Source organism: Hemitrygon akajei, chromosome 5, assembly GCF_048418815.1.
Source record: "Hemitrygon akajei chromosome 5, sHemAka1.3, whole genome shotgun sequence".
Classification (NCBI taxonomy): Eukaryota; Metazoa; Chordata; class Chondrichthyes; order Myliobatiformes; family Dasyatidae; genus Hemitrygon; species Hemitrygon akajei.
In genome coordinates, this window is record NC_133128.1 from 8,190,636 (window position 1) to 8,216,908 (window position 26,273).

The following is a 26,273-nucleotide window of genomic DNA, read 5'->3' on the forward strand; positions in this document are numbered from 1 at the left end:
TTTGCTATCTTCTTATATCCTTCTCCTGCTTTGTGGGCATCATTTATTTTAATTTTCAGAGTACTAGGCAGCTGCTTAGAGGAGCCCATGGCTGCTGATTGTTGGGAAAAGGTTTGAGGAGTCAGGGTATTTATAAAGCTTTGAAATTTGCATCACCTGGCCTTTCCTAATGATGACTGTGAACAAGCCATAGCCCTAACAAGCTGATTAAGGTCTGAGACCTTGGTAAAAGTTATCTGAGAGCTCAAATCTCTTGGGGTGCTCAAACTTTTGCATGGCGCTCCTTTTCTTTTTTCCACTCTAACATTGTACAAAACAAAAATAATACACTAATCTTGCTTAAAATCTTGAAAAGAATGTTTCATCTTTAACTTTATAACTTTTGGAGATCAGTTCATCTTTTACTCACTTAACTATTCACAGTAACAGAAATCTTGACCAGGGGTGCCCAAACTTCTGCATGCCACTGTATGTCAGAATGCTGTTTATTGACTACAGCTCCGTGTTTAACAAAATCGTTCCTTCAGGTCTGATCAAAAAGCTCCAAATGCATTTGTACCTCTCTCTGTAACTAGATCCTTGACTTCCTCATTGGGAGAGCACAGTCTGTGTGGATTGGAAATAGCACCGCCTCCTCACTGACAATCATCACTGGCACACTTCAAGGACGGCTGTTTAACCCATCGCTGTACTCTCTACACCCATGACTGTGAGGCAGAGCACAGCTCAAACACCATCTATAAATTTGCCGGTAACAGAATATTAGACAGTTGCGAGGTGGCGTACAGGAATGAGATAGATCAGTTAATTGTGTGGTGCCACAGCAGCAACCTCGTACTCGGCGTCAGTAAGATTAAGGAATCAGTTGTGGACTTCAGGAAGGGGAAGCTGAGGGAACACACTCCAATCCTCATTGAGGGATCAGAAATGGAAAGGGTTGAGTGGTTTCAAGTTCTTGGATCTATCCTGAGTCCAACATATTGATGCAGCTACAAAGAAGGCACAGCAGTGGTTATCTTCCTTTTGTATGTCACCAAAGGCATTTGCAAATGTTTACAGATGTACAGTGGAGAACATTCTAACTGGCTGATCATTCTATTGTGGTGATGCCACTGCACAGGAGCAGTAAAAGCTGCAGGAAATTGTAAATTCGACCAGCTTCATCATGGCCACGAGTCTCCCCAGCATCAAGGACACTTTCAAAAGGCGATTCCTCAGAAAGGCGGCATCCAACATTAAGGACCTCCATTACTTAGTACATGCCCTTCCCATTGCCACCATCAAGGAACAGGTACAGGAGCCTGAAAACACACTCAAAGTTTGAGGAATAGCTTCTTCCCCTCTGCCATCGGATTTCTGAATGGACATTGAGCCCATGAACACTTCTTTAGTATTTTTCCCTCTTTTTGCACTACTTATTTACTTTTTAATATACTTATTGTAATGTGTAGTTTTTACAGTATGTATTGCAATGTACTGCTGTCACAAAACAACAAATTTTACCACGTATGCCAGTGATTTCAAACCTGATTCTGACTCTGACTTATCCAAAATCTTTTAAACGTTCTTAGTGAACCTGTTCCAACTATTTTCTCTGGAGCTTATTTCATACCATTTCATGGTTGAATGCTGCTTAAATACTTTGATAATCAATGTACTTTGAATCTTTGTATATACTCACTACCTTCTGTGTGAAGTAGTTTCCCCGTGGTCTCTTTTGAATCGTTCCCTTCCCACCTTAAAGCAGTGCTCTCTAGTTTTTGGCTCCCTCATTGGAAAAAAGGCAGTATGCACTCACCCTGTCTATGCCCCTCAAGATTTTATATCATTTTCCTACAATCCAAGTCAAAAAGACCTGGCCCTCCAACCTCTCTCTCTGTAACTCAGAACCCTTGATTTATGGCAACATTCCTATAAATCTTCTTTGCATTTTTTTCCAGCTTAATAATATTTTTTTTCCGATAAAGGAAAGACCAAAACTGTGCATAGCATTGTAAATGATTGGAGGAAAGTATAGGGAGGATGTCAAAGGTAGGCGCTTTACACAGAGAGTGATGGATGTGATCTACCAGGGTTGATAGTAGAGGCAGACACACTGATTCCCCCACCACTGACCTACACCGGGGCAATTCTTTGCAGTCAGTTATCCTACCGACTTGCCTGACTTTGGAAAGGCGCGAGGTCACAGGGAGAATGTGCAAACTCTATACGTGTAGCACTGAAGATCAAGAGTGAACACAGTTCCAGGAGTTGTAGGCTGATTGTTGAAAATACATTTTCTCACAATTCAGATTCAGTTGCATTTGTTTATCACATACACATTGAAACACATGGTGAAATGCCTCCTTTGCTTTGGTAACCAGCACTTTGGGTATATTTAAAGCGGAGGTTGATGGGTTCCTGATCAGTAAGGGTAATGGGGAGAAGGCAAGGGAATGGAGTTGAAAGGAATGATAAATCAGCCGTGATTGAATGGTAGAGCGGTCTGAAGGGGCTGAATGCCCATTTCTGCTCCTGTGCCACGTGGTCTTGTGGCAACAGCCCATCAGTATCGCCACACATTCCAGCGCCAACGTAGCATGCCCTCGATGTTCAGTAGACTCTAGTTCCTACACTGGGATTTGAATTTGTTTTCCCAAGTCACTGTGGGTTATCAGCCCATTAGAGTGACCTCTCTGACCCTGCAGAATCTTTATCTGCAGTCTAGACGCACATTGTGCAATGATCTGTGTACTTTGTGATCATTGTGTAATGATCTACAGTCTGTGTACATTGGCCTCCCTGACCCTCCTACCAATACTTCCCCCCCACCCCCTTCCATTTTGAACCACAGAGCCAGACTAGTACCAGAGACCTGGTCACTGTGGCTTCCCCTGGTAGGTCATTTCCCCCACCCACTCAACAGTATCCAAAACAACATGCTTGTTATTGAAGGCCACAACCACAGGGATATTCTGTAGTGGCTGCCAATTTCCTTTACGACTCCTCAGAGTCACCCAGGTACCTGCCTTCTACAACGTAGGAACTAAAGGCACATCTGCCACTTCCTCAGTTTCCCATATGAGCTAAAGTTCATCCAACTGTAGCTCCAGTTCCTTAACACGTTCTCTGAGGAGCTGCAGCTCACACAACCTGGTGTAGATGGTTGTCTGGCAGGCTAGAGGTCTCCCGTAATTCCCACAAATCACACAAAGAACGCTACATAGCCCCTGGAGCCATTCTCACTGCTCTATGCACTAACAGAGCAAAGAAGAAATTCACCAGGTGCTTTCTTCACCCAAGTCTCATCTCACCAAAGACTCTCCACTCTAACACTGTTCCACTCACACAACGGCGACTCTGCTTGTCACTGCCATATTTTTATTTGCCCTTGCCAATGAATCATGATTCAATTTGATTTGGCCGCTGGAAAAATGAAGAGATCAATACGTTCTTGATTGTTAAGGTTTATGGGGAGAAGGTAGAAGAATGGCAGGATACTTGGTAGTGTGAAGGAGCAGAGGGATCTGGGGGTACATGTCCACAGATCCCTGAAAGTTGCCTGACAGGTAGATAGGGTAGTTAAGAGAGCTTATGGGGTGTTAGCTTGCATAAGTCGAGGGATAGTGTTTAAGAGACGTGATGTAATGATGCAGCTCTATAAAACTCTGGTTAGGCCACACTTGGAGTACTGTGTCCAGTTCTGGTCGCCTCAGTATAGGAAGGATGTGGAAGCACTGGAAAGGGTACAGAGGAGATTTACCAGGATGCTGCCTGGTTTAGAGAGTATGGATTATGATCAGAGATTAAGGGAGCTAGGGCTTCAATCTTTGGAGAGAAGGGGGATGAGAGGATACATGATAGAGGTGTACAAGATATTAAGAGGAATAGATAGAGTGGACAGCCAGCGCCTCTTCCCCAGGGCACCACTGCTCAGTACAAGAGGACAAAGTTTTAAGGTAAGGGGAGGGAAGTTCAAGGGGGGTATTAGAGGAAGGTTTTTCACTCGAGAGTGGTTGATGCGTGGGATGCACTGCCTGAGTCAGTGGTGGAGGCAGATGCACTAGTGAAGTTTAAGAGACTATTAGACAGGTATATGGAGGAATTTAAGGTGGGGGGTTATATGGGAGGCAGGGTTTGAGGGTCGGTACAACATTGTGGGCCAAAGGGTCTGTAATGTGCAAACATGAGGAAATCTTCAGATGCTGGAAATTCAAACAACACACACACAAAATGCTGGTGGAACACAGCAGGCCAGGCAGCATCTATAAGGTGAAGCACTGTTGACATTTTGGGCCAAGACCCTTCGTCAGAACTAACTGAAAGGAAAGGTACTAAGAGATTGGAAAGTAGTGGGGGAAAGGGGGAGATGGTAGGAGAAGACCAGAGGGGGTGGGATGAAGCTAACAGCTGGAAAGGTGGCGAAAGTTATAAAGAGCTAGAGAAGGGAAAGGATCATGGGACGGGAGGCCTCAGGAGAAAGAAAGGGGGAGGGGAGCACCAGAGGGAGATGGAGAACAGGCAGAGTGATGGGCAGAGAGAGAGAAAAAAAAACTAAATATTGTCAGGGATGGGGTAGGAAGGGGAGGAGGGGCATTAACAGAAGTTAGAGAAGTCAATGTTCATGCCATCAGGTTGGAGGCTACCCAGCCGGTATATAAGGTGTTGTTACTCCAACCTGAGTGTGGCTTCATCTTGACAGTAGAGAAGGCCATGGATAGACATATCAGAATGGGAATGGGACGTGGAATTAAAAGGAGACCGTTTCGCTAAACACCACGCTCAGTCCTCCAGAGAAAGCAGGATCTTCCAGTGGCCACACATTTTAGTTCCACATCCCATTCCCATTCTGATATGTCTATCCATGGCCTCTACTGTCAAGATGAAGCCACACTCAGGTTGGAGGAACAACACCTTATATACCGGCTGGGTAGCCTCCAACCTGATGGCATGAACATTGACTTCTCTAACTTCCGTTCATGTCCTTCCTCCCCTTCTTACCCCATCCCTGACATATTTAGTTGTTTGTTTTTTTCTCTCTCTCTGCCCATCACTCTGCCTGTTTTCCATCTCCCTCTGGTGCTCCCCACCCCCCCCCCCCTTTCTTTCTCCCTAGGCCTCCCGTCCCATGATCCTTTCCCTTCTCCAGCTCGGTATCACTTTCGCCAATCACCTTTCCAGCTCTTAGCTTCATCCCACCCCCTCCGGTCTTCTATCATTTCGCATTTCTCCCTCCCCCCAATACTTTCAAATCTCTTAGTATCTTTCCTATCAGTTAGTTCTGACGAAGGGTCTCAGCCCGAAACATCGACATCGCTTCTCCCTATAGATGCTGCCTGGCCTGCTGTGTTCCACCAGCATTTTGTGTGTGTGGCCTGTAATGTGCTGTATTATTCTATGTTCGATGTTCTATGTAATGGAGATTGAGAAAAAAATCAGCCATTCGATGGGCTGAATGGCAGATTTCGGCTCCTCTATAATTTTTGACCGAGCGTGACAAGATCCCCTTTCATGAAAGACGTTAAGTGAACCAACTTGATAGAGGTGTATAAGATAGAGTGGACAGTTGGAGGCTTTCTCCCATGCTGGAAATGGCTAATACCAGAGGACATAGTTTTAAGATGATTTAAGATAAGTATAGGGGGGAATATCAGAGAAGGTTTTTTTGTAAAAAGTGGTTGGTGAATGGAATGCCTCCTCCAGGGTGGTGGTAGAGACAGATACTTTAGGGGCATTTTAGAAATAGGCACAGAGATTATAGAAAATGAAGGGGCATGTAGGAGGGAAGGGTTAGAATAGGTGTGTGGGCTGAAGGGTCTGTACTGTGTTGTAGTGTTCTATATTCTATCAACCAAGCTAGTTTTATAAATTGCTTGCAAATTAATTAGTTGCTTGAGAAACACACACAGGATGCCAGAGGCAGCATCTATGGAGGGGAATAAGCAGTCGACGATTCGGGCTGAAACTCTTCATCAAGATACTTGGCTGCTTCAGTTTGAATTCCCGAGATGCTGTGATGGAATTTGAACTTCTCAAAATCCAATCCCCAACAGTACAGAAGACTTTAGACCCCACAGGATGTGGGGAAATATTTTGTATGCAACTATATTTACATTGCTGGCCTTTTGAATGCTAGTTCCAACCCACTGTCTTACCATACCCAGATGTGATTCAATCTATGGAGAGATTTCTGAACACTCTGCTACTACCCACAACTCACTATTTATGACAGCATCAGTAGCATTATACATTTGTACTTAATGCCAATTTGTACACCTACAGATTATTTATATTATCCGTACTGTGTTTTGCACCATGACGCCAGAGGAACAATGTTTCATTTACCGATATGCATGTGTATGGTTGAATGACTATAAATGTGAACTTGAACTTGATATGTTTACATAAAAGGGGAGCCTGTTTTCACCACTATCAGGTCACCCCCTCCAGCCGAACTCTGGCCAATTAGCCCTAATTTGCTTTTTATTTTTCTCCCTGGCTGGAAGTGGTCTTTGAAGATCTGACGCAGGAATTGGAGAAGAAGGATTCCCTCTCCTCTGAGCTTCATGTCCGTTACATCGCCATCGAGCAGCTCTTCAAGAACCGTTCCAAACTGCCGTGGCTACAGATTGGACGCAGGGGCATTAAATCCAGTGTGCCCATTGACAACTAGCCTCCTCCTGCCCATCGCAAAGTCGAACTTCTCAAAATCCAATCCCCAACAGTACAGAAGACTTTAGACCCCACAGGATGTGGGGAAATATTTTGTATGCATCTATATTTACAGAGAAAATTTACAGCATTTTATGTACGTATAAATCAAATGTGTTTTTTTAAAAGCCATTTTTGTTTTTAGAAAGCACTCAGTGTTCTCAGATGTTGTTGGTCTGTGGGATTTTACTATGAGATTTCTCAGTCACACAGCATTTACCAAGGGGCAAGGGGATCCTTGGCGTTGTAGGTGTCCTTCCCATGGCAAGAATCAACCTGACTCTGAAATGTATCCTTTGTCATCACTGGATCGAAATCTTGGAACTCTTACACTAGCATCACTGCAGGAACCCCTTCAGTGAAAGGACTGCAGTGGTGCAAGGACAACATGAGGTTCTCCAGATGCTGGAAATGGAGAGATATGGTAGATGACCCCAACAGCCATGTTGAAGTGCGGCCTCATCTGGAAGGGCTGTTTGGGGCCCTGAATGAAAGTGAGGTGAAAAGACATGGTCTTTTTCCCCAGAAAGTGTGTCAGAAACGAGAGAGCACAGGATGAAGGTCAGAGACGAGTATTTAAACGGACATCGAGGTAGCTTCTTCAGACGAAGTTGGTGCAGATTGGGAATCAGCTGCCAGAAGTCATGACACTTTAGCAATAGTTAAAAGCAACCATGTAACACGCATTCAGTGCTGGAGGAGCTTGGCTTGTCAGGCAGTATTTGGGGTGCCATGGCAACATAGTGATGAGTGCATCGCTATCACACCGCAGGACGTTCTGGAGTTCAGAGTTCAATTCTGACACCATTCTGTAAGGAGTTTATGTACGTCCATCCACTGGAATGTGTGGGTTTCCCCAGTGCCCTGGTTTCCTCCCACAGTCCCAAGATGTACCGGATAAGCTAATCAGTCACTGTAAATTGTCCTGTGATTGGGTAAGGGTTAACTGGGTTTGTCTCTGGTTGCTGGGGCAGTGTGGTTCAAAGGCCAGAAAAGCCTACTCCAAGTGGATTGCTAAATAAACCAATAAAATCTAGGGTGTGAAATAAATCGTCGACATTTAGGGCTGAGACCCTTCATCTGGCCTGATGGGGACCTTGGCCCAAAACGTCGACTGGTCATTCTTCTCCGTGGATGCTGCCTGACAGGCTGAGTTCCCCCAGCACTCTGTGTGTGGCTCAAGGAGGTTGCTTCACCCCCCACCTTCCCGAGGGTCAGAGAGACGGGTGATGATGACTCTCCTCGTCACTGCTGCTCACAGTCTGAGAGTGGATGAAACAAACACAGTGAATACAGACCGTGATCTCTTGCACGGTTGATAGTTCCATACAGAGAGACTTTCTTTCCGTAGGGGATAGTTTTATTCAGTTCCTCATGGGGTGGGGGGTTCACATCCAGCTAGACTTACCCAGAGCCAAAGTTTAAAGTAAATTTTTATCACAGAGTACCGGTACATGTATGTCACTATATACAACCTTGAGGTTCATTTTTCTTTGGGATCTTCCAGAGTCTGGGTCCGTTCAGGAACAGAAGTCATAGGTCAGTAGGCACCCCTGGTGCCTCCACTCAGCACACAGACTGATGGAGAAACAGTGGTTCAGGCAGCATCGGTCATGGAGCATTACAGCACAGAGGCAGGCCCTGTGGCCCATCTCATCTGTTATTCTGCCTAATGTGACAGCCACCATACCCCACCCATTCACGTACTTATCCAAACTTCTCTTGAATGTTGAAATTGAGCCTATGTCCAGCACCCCCAATGGCAGCTCCTTCCACACTCTCACCACCATCTGAAGGAGTTCCCCTTAAACATTTCAACTCTAAACCCACGACCTTAGTTTTCAGTGGAAAAGCCTGCTTGCATATACCCTATCTATACCCCTCATAATTTTGTATACCTCCATCGAATCTCCCCTCAGTCTCCTGCGCTCCAGGGAATGAAGTCCTAACCTGTAACTCAGCTCCTCAAGTCCCGGTAACATATTTGTAAATATTCTCTGTGCTCTTTCACTTTTGTTGATGTCTGGTAGGTGACCGGAGCTACACACAAAATGAGTTGTGCCACCTTGCGATTCTTGCTCCTCCCTCTAATGCCAGTGTGGAGACGTCTCTGTGATGCGCTCTGCAGTCAAACGGTGCACTGTTGCCATCCTGTGGGTTCGTTAACCCCTGCTTAATATTCATTGTATTTAGCGGGTGGCCTGGTAGCGTAGTGGTTAGCGTAGTATCAGTGGTCAGGGTTCAATTCCAGCGGCAGTCTGTCAGAAGTTTGAACGTTCTCCCCATGACCACCCACGTTCCAAAAACACACCAGTTAGTCGGTGCATTGGTCACATGGGTGTCATTCGGCAGTGCGGAACAGGCCCTTCGAACCACATTGCCCAGCAACCCACCTATTTTACCCTGGCCTGATCACAGGGCAATTAGCCTGCTAACTGGTATGTCTTTAGAGCGTGGGAGAAACGTGAGCACCCAGGTTCTCACAGGGAGGGCGTACAGACCTTCGCAGAGAGGACTTGGGAATTGAACTCCAAGCTCCAGCACCCCGGGCTGTAATAGCCTTGTCACCATGGCTCTGTCGTTGAGCTGGAAGGGCCTGTTACTGTGCTGTATCACTTAGTTTATTCAGAGATGTAGAACAGTTTTGTACCTGTGCCAGCCCAGCCCGGCTCACCTGTTAGTCCACTCCCACAGCACATGATAACATACGATGAACGTCATTGCCAGCTGTTGCGTCACATCGTGACCTCCTTCTGGGTGGAGACGGTCCTCCTACTCCTTTGCAAGGGGTATCAGTCACCTCTTTGGCTGCCAGGGCTATCTCATTGACTAGTAGAATGGGATGAATAGCTTCCCCTAACTTTAATGATTAGGTAGTGTAGCAGGCAAGGGACTCTTTCTAAATACTAGCATTTTTAATAAACTTCTGAACTTCCGGATATTTAAAACATACAGTGCAGGAACAGGCCTTTCATCTCACTATGTTGTGCTAAACACATTTGGCCATGTAATCTAATTCCTTCTGCCTACACAATATCCATATCCTTAGATTTCCCTCACATCGATATGCCTTTCTAAACGTTTCTAATGTATCTCTCTTCCCCCACCCCAGACAGCACATTCCAGGCACCCACCACTTGCAGTGTTAAAAAAAACCACTTGCCCTTCACAAAATTACCCCCCCCCCCCCCCACACACACCTTAAATGCATGCCCTCCGGTATTAGAGATTTCAACTCTGGGAGAAAGATAACCCTGTTTGAAGACTTCCATGCATTTTCTGATTTTAATATCCTTTATTTGCAAGTAACAAAGTAACTTGTTTTCTTTGCCTTCTGTGGCACATGTACACAGAGAAACTCTTGTATCGATTACAAGCACAATACTGATAATCCTGATCAAAATACCAGCAACCCAGGATTGTGAGGAAGAAAAACTTTGGGCGGGGTGGGGCGGGGTTACTGATTCAGGTCTGCGGCCTGTCCTGAAAAAAAATAATTCTTCCACAGGTGCTGTCTGTCTGGAATACTTCCAGCAACGTCTTCAGTTTTAATCCTTTGTATTCTTCAGAATTTTTGATCTGAATTTATAATGTCTTTTTTAATAATTATGTTTTTGTTACAGGCTCAGTTGCCAGATACTCAAGTATTATAGCCCAAACAAAAAAAAATCTGTTTGCACTGAATTTACTATATTCTGACATTCATTGAATGCAGCGTCCTGCAGTGTAGGATTCGGGGGTTATTTCGGAGTATGTTAGATTTTAGCTGCTTTAATCAGTCTCGGAACGTGGCGCCGCATCAGGGATTATTGAGGTACAGTTAGCCTGTTTTCCTCACTCTGTACTGTCGGACTTCTATTGGTCATTTCAGTACCATGTGTTCCCGTGTCTTGCTCGGCACTGGGTAATTTCTGCTGCCCTGCAGCGTCATTTACAAATCCTCGATCTTCCCCCTCCTGCGGTCTCTGCTCGCGAGCGCCACCCAGCGGGAATGCCTTGCCTTTGGTTAGTCCTGCTTCGGGCAGTGTCTGCCGTCCTGCTCGGCGTCAGCAAAAGCCAAGGGTAACTTTGCCAAAATAGAAAGCCCCAGCGGTTTACAGCTCTCCGCCAACAAAACTTTGCGTGTGTTCGGGGAAATTGGATGAATTTTTTTACTGGAGCATTCTCTGAGGTTTGCTAAACGCTCACTTAAAATGTATTATTACTCTTCCTCTGCTGGGAGTGTGTAGCAATTGCATTTACTGGAACCTTTTTTACATTTACAGTGAATAAAATGAAACTATAGTGGAGAATAGATTTTAAATAAAGGATATTTTCTTAAACCTGCCTCCTATACTTTTTTGTTCAATCTGGTCGCCTCTCAATAGGAAGTATGTGAAACTGGAGATTTACCAAGATTGGAGAACATGATTCTTATTGGAAAGGATGAGCGAGCTAGGATGTTACTCTTCGTCGTGAGATTTGTTGTCATTGTGCTAGCAGTACAATGCCATATGTAATAGAGAACAAAGCTGTGAATTACAACATATATTATAGTTATATTAAATAAGTGCAAAATATAAATATACAAGTAGTGAGGTAGTGTTAAAAAAAACACGAAATGCTGGCGGAACTCAGCAGGCCAGACAGCATCTATGGGCGGAGGTAGTGACGACGTTTCGGGCCGAAACCCTTCATCAGGAGTGGAGTAACATGGGATGTTCGAGGGGGGATAAGAAGTGGGGGGAGGGATAAAGTAGAGAGCTGGAAAGTGATAGGCTGGAGGGGGGGAAGGTGGAGAATTATGGGAAATAAAAGAGAAAGAAAGGTAGGGCTGGGGGGAGAGATTATAGTGAGGGGGGGGGGGAAAGAACCAGACTAAACTAATAGATAGCGATGGGGGCAGGGGTATCAACGGAGGTCAGTGAGTTGGATGTTCATGCCGGCAGGAAGGAGGCTACCTAGGCGGGAGATAAAGTATTGCTCCATCGACCTGCGTGTGGCCTCATCTAGACGGTAGAGGAGGCCATGGACAGACATGTCGGAGTGGGAGTGGTCTGTGGAATTGAAGTGTGTGGCCACAGGGAGATCCCGCCACTGCTGGAGGACTGAGCGCTGGTGTTCGGCGAAACGGTCTACCAGTCTGTGGCGGGCCTCCCCAATGTATAAATGGCCACATCGGGAGCACCGGATACGGTATATCACCCCAGTTGACTCGCAGGTGAAGTGGTGCCTCACCTGAAAGGACTGTCTGGGGCCTAGGATGGTGGTGAGGGAAGAAGTGTGGGGGCAGGTGTAGCACTTGTCCCGTTAAATGCCCATTCGGAAACCTGGTGTCAGAGGGGAAGAATCTGTTTCTGAATTGTTGCGTGTGTGTCTTCAGGCCCTGGCGGAGTTCCGGTTATCGGGAGGGGGAAGAGCGGTGATTCTTTCCACGGTACATCTGTAGAAATTTGAGAGTGGCGACGTACCAAATGAAATATAGGCACTGTGGTGCCTTCTTATAAGAGGCATAGATCGACTGGACAGCCAGAGAACTCCCCAGGGTGGAAAAGGCTAACACCAGGGGGCATAACTTTAAGGTGATTGCAGGAAAGTATAAGGGGATGTCGGAAGTAGATTTTTTTTACACACAGTGATGGGAGCGTGGAATCCGCTGTCAATGGTGACAGGCAGAGAGATACGGTACATTAGGGGCATAAAAGAGACTCTTAAATAGGCACATAGATGGTGAGTAGGAGAGAAGAGTTAGGTTGATCTTAAAGTAGGTTAAATAGTCGGCAAAACATCGTGGGCCGAAGAGCCTGTAGTGTTCTATGTTTTATGAATTCTAATTCATCTTTACAATTCTCTCCCACCGGAGCACTTGAGTTCATTTCCCATACAACCCATTCCCCGTGGACAAAGAACCTGAGTAAATGTAACTTCACCTCTTTCAGCGAGTCCCAGTTATCGGGAAGGGGGGGGGGGAGATTTGGGTGAAAAATCGCTTGTTCGGGCGCTGGGAAAGAGCAGGTTCAAACATCCCGAACAGCCCGCCGACCTCGTCACCCGCATCGGGTTTAGGAACGACCGCACCTTGATCACTGGCGCCCTCTCGTGGCAAGTCAGAGACACAAGATTCTGCGGGTCCTGGAAATCTCGGACAACAGACAGAAAATGTTGGAGGGTCTCAGCTGGTCAGGCAGCATCTATGGGGGCAATGAACAGTCGACTGCATCCTCCAGCATTTTGTGTGATGCTTGGCAATTTACTTTTTTTTTGCTACTGGCTAAAAATTTATTTAAACACATTCTTCCATTGTGTACTTCTGAATATTCGACAATCTGAATATAGGATTAGGTAATTCAAGTATAGGCCCAGAAGTGTCAAATGCTCCTTATATGTTGTCTTTACATTTCAAGGAATCATTCTTGTGAACACCCTCTGGACCTTCTCCAGGTCCAGCATATCCTTCCTTAGATATGGGGTCCAAAATTGCTCACAACGTTCCAAATGTGGTCTGACCAATCCTTATAAAGCCTCAAAAGTACTCCCTTGTTTTTGTATACTTGTCCTCTGACACTTTTGAAGAAGAATGGGGGGGGGGGTGCTTCTAAATATACCAGGCAATATTTATCCTTCAACTGAGGAACTTCCCATGGTCATATACCTGTTTATGGGATCTTCTCGTGTACTGCTGCCAACATGACTGCCATCTACTACTCTTCAAAGTTATGGCTACAGATGTTCTTGGATATCCTGAGTCAAAAAAGGTACACCAGAAATTATTTTTCCCAAACCAGACATATAAATTCAAACAACACACACAAAATGCTGGTGGAACACAGCAGGCCAGGCAGCATCTATAAGGAGAAGCACTGTCGATGTTTTGGGCTGAGACCCTTCGTCAGGACTAACTGAAAGGAAAGATACTAAGAGATTTGAAAGTAGTGGGGGGAGCATCCACTACATTCCAGCATCTGCAGATTTCCTCGTGTTTGCTCAATATATAAATTCACTAATGTTTTCAGATAGACATTAAGTTTGATGTTCATTGTACAGACCTTTGAGGCATTTTCAAGTGATGCAGTATCAAATTAAGGCCAGAAATACATTTTAGAGCCCAGAAATACATTTTAGTGCTTGATGTTCGGGTTTGTAACTTCTGTGTCAGTTGGTCTTGTTTTCTCTCTCTCTCTCTCTTGAAGACAAACATTCACATGGAAATGAATCTACAGATATCAACAAATCTCTAGCATCCTCCCACTTTATTTCTGACAGCAGATAACATGAGAAGAAAAGGACAATGTTGGCAATTTGGCCCCTCGTTCACATTCTGTTATTTATTAAACTCATAAATGATCTTTAACTTTAGTTTCACCTTACTGCATTAATTGCATATCCCTTAATTATTTCACTATCTAAAGATCCATCAATAAACGTCCATACATTTGGAAGTGTACAGGAATAACCCTTGGCAGCAACTTAATCTTCGAAAAAAGATATAAGTGTACATTATCTGAATGTTGCTGTTGGTCAACTGTGACATGTCCCTTCTAAGATTTTGTTAACTCACTTATTTTTTCATTCATCCATTGAACATTCCTGGTACCTTTAAGTCTAAATTCTTTGAATTTATTTTTATTTTATTTTCTAGCCTTTTCTCAGAATAGTATTTGATTTTTCTCATGGGCCTCCTGATAGCATAGCGGTTAGCAATTCGAGACTATGGAGTTCAGTTCCAGTGCTGTCTGTACGTTCTTCCAGGTGCTCTGGTTTCCTCCCACATTCCAAACATGCATGGGTAAATGAGTTAATTGGTCATTGTCAATTGCCCTGTTATTGGGTCAGGGTTAAAGTCGATGGGTTGCTTGGCTGTGCAGCTGGTTGGGCCGAAAGAGCCTGTTCTGCATTGTATTTCTAAACAAATAAATAAATACAGTACTGTGCAAAAGTCTTAGGCACCCTAGATTTTTATGTAAATTATGTTTTAAATATTTTTGTCTTCTGCATTAGTGTGGTAGTAGAAAAAAAGCACGTTTTAGAAGTTCCAAACATTCATTTTCCAAAACATTAAAATTTTATTGAGCTCACAGAAACCACTGGAACCCAAGTGCACCCCTCCACAGACCAGAGAGGTCTGTCTGAAGTGTCTTCATGCCGATTGATGCCAAAAAGCCACTCCTTCAAAGTGGAAACAAACCAAGAGACTCACTGATACACAAAACACAAGGACTGGCCACTGAACAATGGAGCAAGTGCCCTGGACTGACACGTCAGAATTTGAAGTTTTGGCCCAAACGGGAGGCTGCTTGTCCGTGGAAGAGCTGGAGAGCGCCACGTGGATGAGTCCTGCTGCTGCCAATAGTGAGGCGTGGTGGGGTTTCCCTGCGGGTTTGGGGCTGCATTTCTGCAAATGGATTTGGTGATCGGGTCAGAATTAACGGGATCCTCAATGCTGAGAAGTTCAAGCAGAATCTCATCCATCACACAGTGCCATCAGGGTATTGATGGTCTGATTGGTCCCAACTTAATTCTGCAGCAGGACAATGTCCCCAAACACACGACCAAGGTCATAAAGAACTGTCTTCAGTGAAAAGAAGAACAAGGAGTTCTGCGACAAATGGTGTGGCCCTCAGAGCCGTGATCTCAATGTCATCAGGGCTTTCTGGGATTACCTGCAGAGCAGAAGCAAACCATCAGGTAAAGTCTGCAGGATTGTGGCAACTTCTCCAAGATGCTTGGAACGGCCTGCCAGCTAACTTTCTTACAAAACTGCAGGACAGTGTTCCTAAGAGAGTTCATGCAGTTGTAAAGGCAAAGGGTGATCACACTGTTCAAAGGGTGATGTGCTCTCCTTTATCATATTTTTTGATATTTAGAAACTTTTCATTTCATTACTTTTGAAAGCAACTCTGCCTTACCACATTTTTACATGGGCCCGAGACCTTTACACAGTAATACATCAGAGAAGCCGGCCTTTCAGCTCCCACCCCACTCCGACCAGGATGCCATGTAAGCTTGTCCCATTTACCCGTGTTTGACCCATAGTCAAATAAACCTTTCCTATCCATCTTTTAAATATTGTATTGTACCTGCCTCAACCAGTTCCTTCAGTGACTCGTTCTCTACACACACTACCCTCTGTGTGAAGATGTTTTTAAATCTCCCATTTCTCACCTTAAACCTATACTGTCAGTAACAAAGTCTGGATGCATTCACCTTATCTATGCATCCCTTATGATTTTATACACCTTTATAAAGTCGCCTGTCAGTTTCCTACGGTTGGGCGAATAATGTCCCAGCCGGCCCAGCCTCTCCCGGTACCTCAGCCGCTCGTGTCCTGGTAACATTCTCGTCAATCATCTTGGCACTTTCTCCAGCTCAGTCGTGTCCTTCCCATAACGGGGTGACGAAAACTGAACACGAGGTTGAATACAACTGTAATCTGATCTATCAGTATTGAAGTCTCACTAAAGTTCGTTTCCAGCGTGTCTCTGACAACTGAACAGTGAGCGAGACAGAAAGTTGATTTTCGCTCCTCATTTATCACATCCCCTGTACCAGAGCGCTGAGGAGTCTGCCACCTCGTGTCCGTAACTGGTATTGCAGGTTCCAAAATCAAAGTAAGTTCATTATCGAAGTACTAATGTGTGCTAATGCAATTATCTCCACAGCCAGTCATGTGGCAGTAACTCAATGCACGAAAACATGCAAACATGGTCAAGAGATTCGGTTGTAGTTCAGGTAAAATATCGGAGCAGACTCGATGGGCCAAATAGTTTCATTCTGCTCCTATATTTTCTGGTCTTATGGTCTAAATGTGATAAGTGACTTTGACAATTGAATGGTTGTAGGTGGCATACAGGGTGGTTTGAGTATTTCAGAAACTGTCGACCTTTCCAAATTGGCCTGGAGCTTAAAATGATCAAACCTTGGGTCTTTCCTCGCTCTCAGGCCACTCCTGTATCTAATTAAGGTGGTCACTGACTATATGTTACCATATAACAAGTTAGATTCATTTTCTTCAGGCATTTACAGGAAAATAAACAAATAGAATGGAGTTTATGAAAATCTATACATAAATAAATAAAGACCAAGACAAATTGTGCAAATAAAAAATGAATAATTTCCTTGAGGTCTCAGGTCCCAGTAACATCCTTGTAAAAATTCTCTGCACTCTTTCAAGCTTATCAATGTTATTACTTGCTTAAAGCCTGTTTCTGGGCTGCATCTATGATCCAATATCATGTTACCTCAGTGATACCGGAGACTTACATTCATAGAACAGTACAGTACAGAAACAGGCCCTTTGGCCCATCTAGTTCATGCCACACTATTATCTCCTTAGTTCCATCATCCTGCACCTGGACCATAACCCTCCATACCCATTCATGTGCATATCCAAACTTCCTTTAAATGTTGAAATCAAACCCACATCTACCACTTCTACTGGCAGCTCGTTCCACACTCGCACCACCCACTGAGCGAAGAAGTTCCCCCTCAGGTTCCCCTTAAGCATTTCACCTTTCACCCTTAACCCATGACCTCTAGTTCTAGGCTCTTCTGCAATATTCAAGTGCATCTCTTTGGTAGTTTATCCGGAGATTTCAGTGGAGACAAGGTGAGAGACCAGACCCAATTACTCAAGGGTCCAGACGTCAAGCACATATTGGAGCTACTTTGAGCCATGGTAATATTGGGCCAGGGGCACTGGTGTGCCTTGTTTGTGATTGCATTAATGAGTGGGCCCAGGTTAGATCCTCTGAGATGTTGATGCCCAGGAAATTGAAGCTGCTCATCCTTTTCTCTGGTGACCCCTCAATGGGGACTGGTGCATACTCTCTCAACTTTACCCTACTCAAGTCCACAATCAATTCCTTGATCCTGCTGATGTTGAGCGTGTGGTTGTTTTTGTGACTCCTCTCAACTAGTTGGTTGATCAAGGTTGATCTACTTCACCTCTTTATAATCAGGGAGGAGGTCCAGGAGCCTGAAAACACACACTCAACATTTTAAGAACGTATTCTTCCCCACCACCATTGGATTGCTGACTGGTTCATGAACCCATGAACACAACCTCAGAAGTTCAAAGTCAAAGTACATTTATTATCAAAGTCTGTATACTGTATACAACTTCAAGATTCGTCTCCTTGCAGGCAGCCACAAAACAAAGAAACAACGTAGAATCCATTTAAAGAAACCCCCCCCCCCACATGAGAAGACCATGAAATGTGTGAAAAAGTGAACCAATCACGCAGGCAACAGAAAGCAAGCATAAAACTCATAGAACACTAAACATCAAACCACAGAGTCCCCAAAAGTGAGTCCACAGCATATGGAGTGTTGGCCTTCATTTGTCAGGGGTTTGTGTTCAAGAACTTCAAGGTGACGTTGCAGCTGTGCAACACTTTGGTTTGACTACACATGTAGTATTGTGCTCAGTTCTGTTCACCTCATAGGAAGGATGTGGAAGCTTTAGAGAGGGTGCAGAGGAGATTTACCAGGATGCTGCCTGGTTTAAAGAGTGTGTCTTGAGTTCAGTGACCTAGGGGTACATTGCAGCTGTGCATGGCATTGCTCTACATCACTGTGGTCCCCCACACTTCCTCAGCAGGAGGGCAGAGAAGGCTCACCAAGTTTATCTTGGGATGAAGCAGCTGGCTTTACAAGGAAAGGTCCTACGCTCTGCGCTGCATCAGAACACCAGGTGATCTACAGAAGATAAGACCAAAAAGCTTCAATGGAGTTAGACGCTGAGATGGTATCTGGGGAAGCCTTTAACCAGGGGGCTCAAGATAAGGATCAATCAGTTAAGGCAGAGATCAGGAGAAATTTCTTCTGTCAGAGGGCAACGAATCTTTGAAACCCTCCACCTCAGAGATCTGTCAGAGTATTCACAAGACAGAGATTATTGATCTACAGGGGAGAAGATATGCCATGGACGATCCCACCAGGCTGAGAACAGAGGAGGGTTCAGTATGGGACTACCGACCTTATCCTGTAAAAGCCCAGAGCTACACAAATGCCACAGGCGCTCCAAAGATCTCCAAAGATCTTCCCCTGGGAGAGGAAGGAACCTCACCTGGTAGACATATAGTTGAGTATCACCTGGCCTTGAAAGACTGGCCCAGGACAGAGGACTCTGGTGATCTGCTGTCAGTATCCTATAGTAGGGGTGATGGACTTGAGAAGAGGAGGGGAGAAGATCTATGTGGAATAAGTGGAAAGATGGAGTTGAGACGAAGATAAGATGAAGCATTGTTTCACTCTTACTCTGCCCTTCCCATGGCTTGAGAACAGTATGACACAATTTCGTCCCTTTTCCACGTTTGTGTCTCCCCTGGTCAGAGGATCAATCACTTTCCACTCACGGAGGGTTTCCCAGAGAATTGCTCGGCAGGGATAATGAAGTGGTTGTGGCACTGAGAAGCTACAAACACACACACCTCCTCCTCACACCTTTTTGAGAAAGTAATTGATCATCTTGGAAAACAGAATCAACCTTTTGATTGGAGTATATATTGACATCACAGTGGCAATCAGTTCTGCTCCTTCTCTTGTCAGAAGGTAATATTTCTGCTTCTTCTGCCTTTCCAGGCCTTCCATCACGTGCTGCTTGCTCACACGATGGACATTGAATTGTATCCTTCAGGCCTTCTTTCTGGACCCTGTTCATTTTCCTAAAAAGAAAGAAAACACCTCAGAAAAGTTGATAAAAAACACAAAATGCTGGCAGAACTCAGCAGGCCAGACAGCATCTATGGGAGGAGGTAGTGACGACGTTTCGGGACGAAATTCGGGATTTCTCCTGATGAAGGGTTTTGGGCCGAAACGTCGTCACTACCTCCTCCCATAGATGCTTTCTGGCCTGCTGAGTTCAGCCAGCATTTTGTGTTTTTTATTTATTTCCAGCATCTGCAGATTCACTTGTGTTGCCTCAGAAAAGTTGATGCTGCCTGACTTGCAGAGTTGTTCCAACATTAAGGACCCCCACCACCCAGAACATACCCCCTTATCATTGCTACCATCAGGGATGAGGTTCAGGGGCCTGAAGACACACACCCAGTGTTTTAGGAACTACTTCAGATTTCTGAACGGACATGAGTACTATCACACTGTTCTTGCTCTGCTGAGCTACTCCAGCATTTTATGTGTGTTGCTCAAGATTTCTAGTGATAGTATTCAGAAAAGTGGTGTTCATTGATAGAATCATCCATCTTACAGCACAGAAGAAGGCTGTTCAGCCCATCATTTCCATGCCAACCCTGACTTTATTATTCTAAAAAAGTTTCCAGCAAATTTCTACAGATATACAGTACAGTGGACAGCATGCTAACTGGTTGCATCACTGTCTAGTATGGAGGCTCCAAAGAACAGGATCACAGGAGGCTGCAGAGGCTTGTAGACTCAACCCGCTCCATCACATCCCCACCATCAAAAACATTCTCAAGAGGTGGTATCTCAATAGGCAGCGTCCATCACTTAGGGCTCTCACCATCCAGGACATGCCACTTTGAACTACTACCATCAGTGGAATAAAGTGGACAAACGGGGTGCAATTGGAGATTGGTCAGTATGACGTTGTGTGAGTCATAGAGTCATGGCTGAAAGAAGGCCATAGTTGGAAGCTTAACATCAAAGGATACACTTTGTATCAAAAGGACAGGCAAGAAGGCATATGTGGTGGTGTGGCTCTGTTGGTAAGAGATGGAATTACATCTTTAGAAAGAGGTGACACACGGTCATAGAATGTTGAATCTTTGTGAGTGGAGTTAAGAAACTGCAAGGGTAAAGACACCATGATGGGAATCATATATAGGCCTCCAAATAGTAGCCAAGATGTGGGGTTGAGATTGCAAAGGGAGCTGCAAATGGCATGTAATGACACAATTGTAATGGAGGACTTTAATATGCAAGGGGATTGGGAAAATCAGGTTGGTGTCAGATCGCAGGAGAGGGAATATGATGAATGCCTATGTGATGGCTTTTTAGAGCAGCTTGTGCTTAAGCCTACTCGGGGAAAGGCTATCTTAGATTGAGTGCTGTATAATAACGCAGATTTTATTAGGGAGCATAATGTAAAGGAAGGCTTAAGAGACAATGATCATAATATGATTGAATTCATAGAACTTAGAACATAGAAAACCTGTAGCACAATACAGGCCCTTCTGCCCACAAAGCTGTGCCGAGCATGTCCCTACCTTAGAACTACCCAGGGTTATCCATAGCCCTCTATTTTTCTAAGCTCCATGTACCTATCCAGGAGCCTCTTAAAAGACCCTATCGTATCCACCTCCACCACTGTTGCTGGCAGCCCATTCCATGCACTCACCACTCTCTGTGTAAAAAACTCACCTCTGATATCTCCCCTGTACCTACTCCCCAGCACCTTAAAACTATGCCCTCTCGTGTTAGCTATTTCAGCCTTGGGAAAAAGCCTCTGACTATCCACATGATCAATGCCTCTTGTCATCTTGTATACCTCTATCTGGTCACCTCTCATCCTCCACATACTGCAATTTGAGAGGGAGAAGAATAACTCACATGTTTCAGTATCACAATGGAATAAAGGGAATTACAGAGGCATGAGAGAGGAGCTTGCCCCGGTGGATTGGTGGAGGATCCTGGCGAGGGTGACAGCAGAGCAGAGGTGGCTGAAGTTTCTGGGAATAGTTCGCAAGCTGCAGGATAGATATGTCCCACAGAGGAAGAACTTTTCAAATGGCCGGGCGAGGCAACCGTGGCTGACAATGGAAGTTAAGGACTGCATAAAAGCCAAGGTAAGCATATATAAGGTAGCAAAAGTGAGTGGGAAGTTGGATGATTGGGAAGTTTTTAAAATCCAACAAAAGGCAAAAAAAAATCCTATAAGAAGGGAAAAGATGTAAGATGAAGGCAAATTAGCCAATAATGTAAAGCAGGATACCAAAAGTTTTTTCAGTTACCTGTATATAAAGAGTAAAAGGGAGGTGAGAGTTGATATTGGACCTCCAGAAAATGGTGCTGTTGAGGTAGTAATGGGGGACAATGAAATGGCAGATGAACTTAATAAGTACTTTGCTTCAGTCTTGACTGTGGAAGACACTAGCTGTACACCAGAGGTCCGTGAGTGTCAGGGAGCAGGAGTGAGTGTCATTGCTATTACAAAGGAAAAAGTGCTAGGCAAACTCAAAGGTCTTAAGGTGGATAGGTCACCTGGGCCAGATGGACTACATCCCAGAGTCCTGAGAGAGGTTGCTGAAGAGATAACGGATGCATTGGTCATGATCTTTCAAGAATCACTTGATTCCGGCATGCCCCGGAGGGCTGGAAAATCACAAATGTCACTGCACTCTTTAAGAAGGGAGGAAGGCAAAAGAAAGGAAGTTAGCCTAACGTCAGTGGTTGGGAAAGTGTTGGAGTCTATTATTAAGGACAAGGTTTTGGGGTACTTGGAGACTAATAATAAATAAGTCAATGTCAGCACGGTTTCTGTCGAGGGAAATCTTGCCTGACAAATCTATTAGACTCCTTCGAGGAAGTAACAAGCAGGGTGGACAAAGGAGAGGCAGTGGATGTCATTTACTTAGATTTTCAGAAGGCATTTGAAAAGGTGCCTCACATGAGGCTGCTTAACAAGATAAAATCCTATGGCCTTACAGAAGATACTGGCAAAGATAGTATAATGGCTGACAGGCAGGAGGCAGCGAGTGGGAATAAAGGGGCCTTTTCTGGTTGGCTGCCAGTGACTAGTGATGTTCCCCAGGGGTCAGTATTTGAACCACTACTTTTCACATTGTTTGTCAATGATTTAGATTGTGGATTTGATGGCTCTGTGGCAAAGCTTGCGGATGAGACGAAGATAGGTGGAGGGGTAGGTAGTGCTGAGGAACCAATGCATATGCAGCAGGACTTAGACAAATTGGAAGAATGGGCAAAAAAGTGGCAGGTGGAATACAGTGTTGGAAAATGTATTATAATACATTTTTGGTAAAAGGAACAATTGTGCAGATGATTATCTAAATGGAGAGAAAGTTAAACATCAGAAGTGCAGTGGGATGGAGGAGTCCTCGTGCAAGACTCCCAGAAGGTTAATTCACAGGTTGAGTCAGTGGTAAAGAAGGAAAATGCAATGTTGGCATTTATTTCAAGGGGAACAGAATATAAAAGCAAGGAGATATTGCTGAGGCTTTATAAGACACTAGTCAGGCTGCACTTGCTGTATTGTCAACAGTTTTGAGCCCCTTATCTCAGAAAGGATGTGTTATCATTGGACAGAGTCCAGAGGAGAATCCAAGAATGATTCCAGGAATAAAGGGGTTAACATATGAGGAGCGGTTGGCAGCTTTGGGCCTGTACTCACTGGAATTTAAAAGAATGCGGGAGAATCTCATTGAAACCTACTGAATGTTGAAAGGACTAGATAGGGTGGGTGAGGAGACGATGTTTCCTCTGGTGGGGGTATCCAGACCTAGAGGGCACAGCTTCAACATTGAGGGGTGACCCTTTACAGCAGAGGTAAGGAGGAATTTTTTTAGCCAGAGAGTAGTGAATCTGTGCAATATTCTGTCACAGACTGCGATGGAGGCCAAGTCCATGGGCATATTCAAAGTGGAAGTTAATAGATCACTGATTGGTTGGAGCATCAAGGGATATGGTGAGAGGGCAGTTGTATGGATGTTGAATGGGATTTGGGATCAGCCATGATGAAATGGCAGAGCAGACTTGATGGGCTGAATGGCCTAAATCTGCTCCCATGTCTTATGGTTCAGGATCAACTTCTTCTCCTCCGCCATCAGATTTCTGAATGGTCTATGAATCCATAAACACTACGTCACTATTTGGGTTTTTTTCTTGCTTTATTTATTGGTTTCGCAACTTATAGTAATTTTGTCTTTGCAGAGCAACAAATTTCACGATATATTAGTCAGTGATAATAAATATGATTTTTATTTTGAACCTTTTCCTCATTTACACTAATCCAACTTTCCCGCATTAAGACCATGTCATTCTGTCTTACCTATTTAAGAGTCTTTCGGAATGCCCCACTAACTCAGTGACTGGACCAGGAGCAGAATTAGTAATCGGTCATTAGTAATAGGAGGCATTAATAATGATAGAACATAGAATGCCTAGAAGAGTACAGCACAGGAACAGGACAATCTTGTGCCAAACCAGCTAAAAAGCAGATCAAAAATACCCAAACACTAATCCCTCCTACCTATACAATGTCCATATCCCTCCATCTTCCTTACATCAATGTGCCTATCCAAACATCTCTTAAAAGCCTCTAATGTATTTGCCTTGACCAGCATAACAGGCAGAGCATTTCAAGCATTTATGACTCTCTGAGTGAAAAACTTACCGCTCACATCCCACTTGAACCTAACCCCTCTCACCTTCAATGGCATGCCCTCTGGTATTACACATCTCAACCTTCTTTCAAGAATCAATAAATTCTGGCATGATTCCACTCTTTAAGAAGAGAGAGACGCAGAAGAAAGAAAATTATAGTCCAGTTAGTCTGACTTCAGTGGTTGGGAAGATGATTGAGTCAATTAGTAAGGATGAGGTCTTGGAGTACTTGGAGGCACATGGTATAATAGGCAGAAGTCAGCATGGTTTCCTTAAGGGAAAATCTTGCCTGATAAATCTTTTGGAATTCTTTGAAGATATAACAAGCAGGATAGACCAAAGAGAGTCAGTTGATGTTGTGTATTTGGATTTTCAGGAAGCCTTTGACAAGGTGCCACACATGAGGCTGCTTAACAAACTACAAGCCCATGGTATTACAGGAAAGAGCATTGGCTGGTTGGGAGGAGGCAAGGAGTGGGAATAAAGGGAGCTTTTTTCTGGTTGGCTGCCAGTAACTAGTGGTGTTCCACAGGGGTCTGTGTTGGGACCACTTCTTCTTACATTATACATCAATGACTTGACTGCAGAATTGATGGCTTTGTGGCCTGATGCACCATCAATAACTCTCGGAGACGGGAGGCGAACGATAGGCTTTTATTAGCTGCAAGAGACCACGATTAGCAGCAGGAGACCACCACACAACATCCTGGAGACTGAGGGGGGAGCAGTGCCTCCAACCGCCTTTATACAGGGGTCTGTGGGAGGAGCCACAGGAGCAGTCAGCAGAGGGGCATGTCCAGACAGGAATATGTAGTTCACCACATGGCCAAATTTATAGACAACACAAAAACAGGAGGAGGGGAAGATGGAATACAGTGTCAGGAAGTGTCTGATCACGCACTTTGGTAGAAGAAATAAAATCATATACAATTTTCTACACGGAGAGAAAATTCAAAAATTTGAGGTGCAACTGAACTTGGGAGACCTTGTGCAGGATTCCCTAAAGTTAATTTGCACATGGAGTCAGTGGTCAGGAAACCAAATGCATTTCGAGAGGACTAGAATACAAAAGCAAGGATGTAATGTTGAGACTTTATAGAACACTGTTAAGGCCTCACTTGAAGTACATATTGTGAGCAGGTTTGGGCCCTAATCTAACAAAGCATGTGCTGACATTGGAGCGGGTTCAAAGGAGTTCATGAAAATTATTCCAGGATTGAAAGGCTTGTCGTATGAGGAGTGTTTACTCACTGGAATTCAGAAGAATGAGGGGAAATATCATTGAAGCCTATCAAATGTTGAACAGCCTTGATAGAATGGATGTGGAGAGGATGTTTTCTCTGCTGGGGAGTTTAAAATCAGAGGACACAGACTCAGAACAGAGGGACATCCATTTAGAACTGAGATTAGGAGGAATTTATTTTACCAGAGAGTGGTGAATCAGTGGAGTTCATTGCTGCAGGCAGCTGTGGAGGCCAAGTCGTTAAGTATATTTAAGGCAGAGGTTGATAGGTTCTTCATTAAGGAGGAAATTGTGGCTGAGAGGGAAATGGATCAGCCATGAAGAAATGGCGGAACAGACTTGATAGGCTAAATGGTCGAATTCTGCTCCTATGTCTTATGAAAAAGAAGAATTACGCCATTCAACCTATCAAGTCTGCTCCTCTACTCTTTCTAGCTCTTTCTCCTCATATCTCTGACTCTCCTATTTCTTCCTCCCTTTGTCTCCCTCTTTCTGATGCTCTACTCTCTCCCCATCTCTTGTTCCCTCTCTCTGTCTTTCTCTCTAGCCCCCCAACACACACACAGAATTTTTATCCTACCTCTCTCTACCTGTTTCTGTCTCTCATCTCTCTCTCACTCTGTCTCTCTTGATCTCTTCCTCTCACCCCTATCTCTATATCTCTTCTCCCTTTTCCTCCTGCTCTCCCCCGCTCTCTGTCTCTCGACTCTCGCCGTCAACTCTCCCTTATCTGTGTGTGTGTGTTTCTCTCTCTCTCTCTTTATCTATCTCCCCCCTGCTCCCACGCACACACACAGTTGGAACAATAGTAACCATATATTGCATACTACCTGACAATGTGTAATTTCTCTATCCTGTTATTCAGTTATTGACATATGAGATGCACGTTAAGCAGAGTGAAATTGAGAAGATGGTTCTTGCTCTGCATTGCTGAGATCAACGCATTGACCAATATGCACACTAGAGGGCAGCAAATACTCCACTTCACATCAAATTCCCAGTGGAGATTTCTGCAGACACTTTGCAGGAAGGTTATGAGGAG

At 44.5% G+C, this 26,273-nt stretch overlaps 2 protein-coding genes across 2 annotated transcripts in view; one reads left to right on the forward strand and one right to left on the reverse strand.

The window, feature by feature from the left end:
- The window catches only part of c5h21orf91 (chromosome 5 C21orf91 homolog), a 48,265-nt gene extending 41,424 nt beyond the window's left edge, over positions 1-6,841 (forward strand). Inside the window, exon 5 of the mRNA XM_073044797.1 lies at positions 6,486-6,841. Within this exon, the coding sequence (XP_072900898.1) occupies positions 6,486-6,652 (167 nt within the window). The 3' untranslated portion in view covers positions 6,653-6,841. The remainder of the gene's footprint in view (positions 1-6,485) is intronic.
- A 10,898-nt stretch (positions 6,842-17,739) lies between these two features.
- cxadr (CXADR Ig-like cell adhesion molecule) overlaps positions 17,740-26,273 on the reverse strand; it is a 100,207-nt gene continuing 91,673 nt past the window's right edge. Inside the window, exon 8 of the mRNA XM_073044799.1 lies at positions 17,740-19,334. Within this exon, the coding sequence (XP_072900900.1) occupies positions 19,275-19,334 (60 nt within the window). The 3' untranslated portion in view covers positions 17,740-19,274. The remainder of the gene's footprint in view (positions 19,335-26,273) is intronic.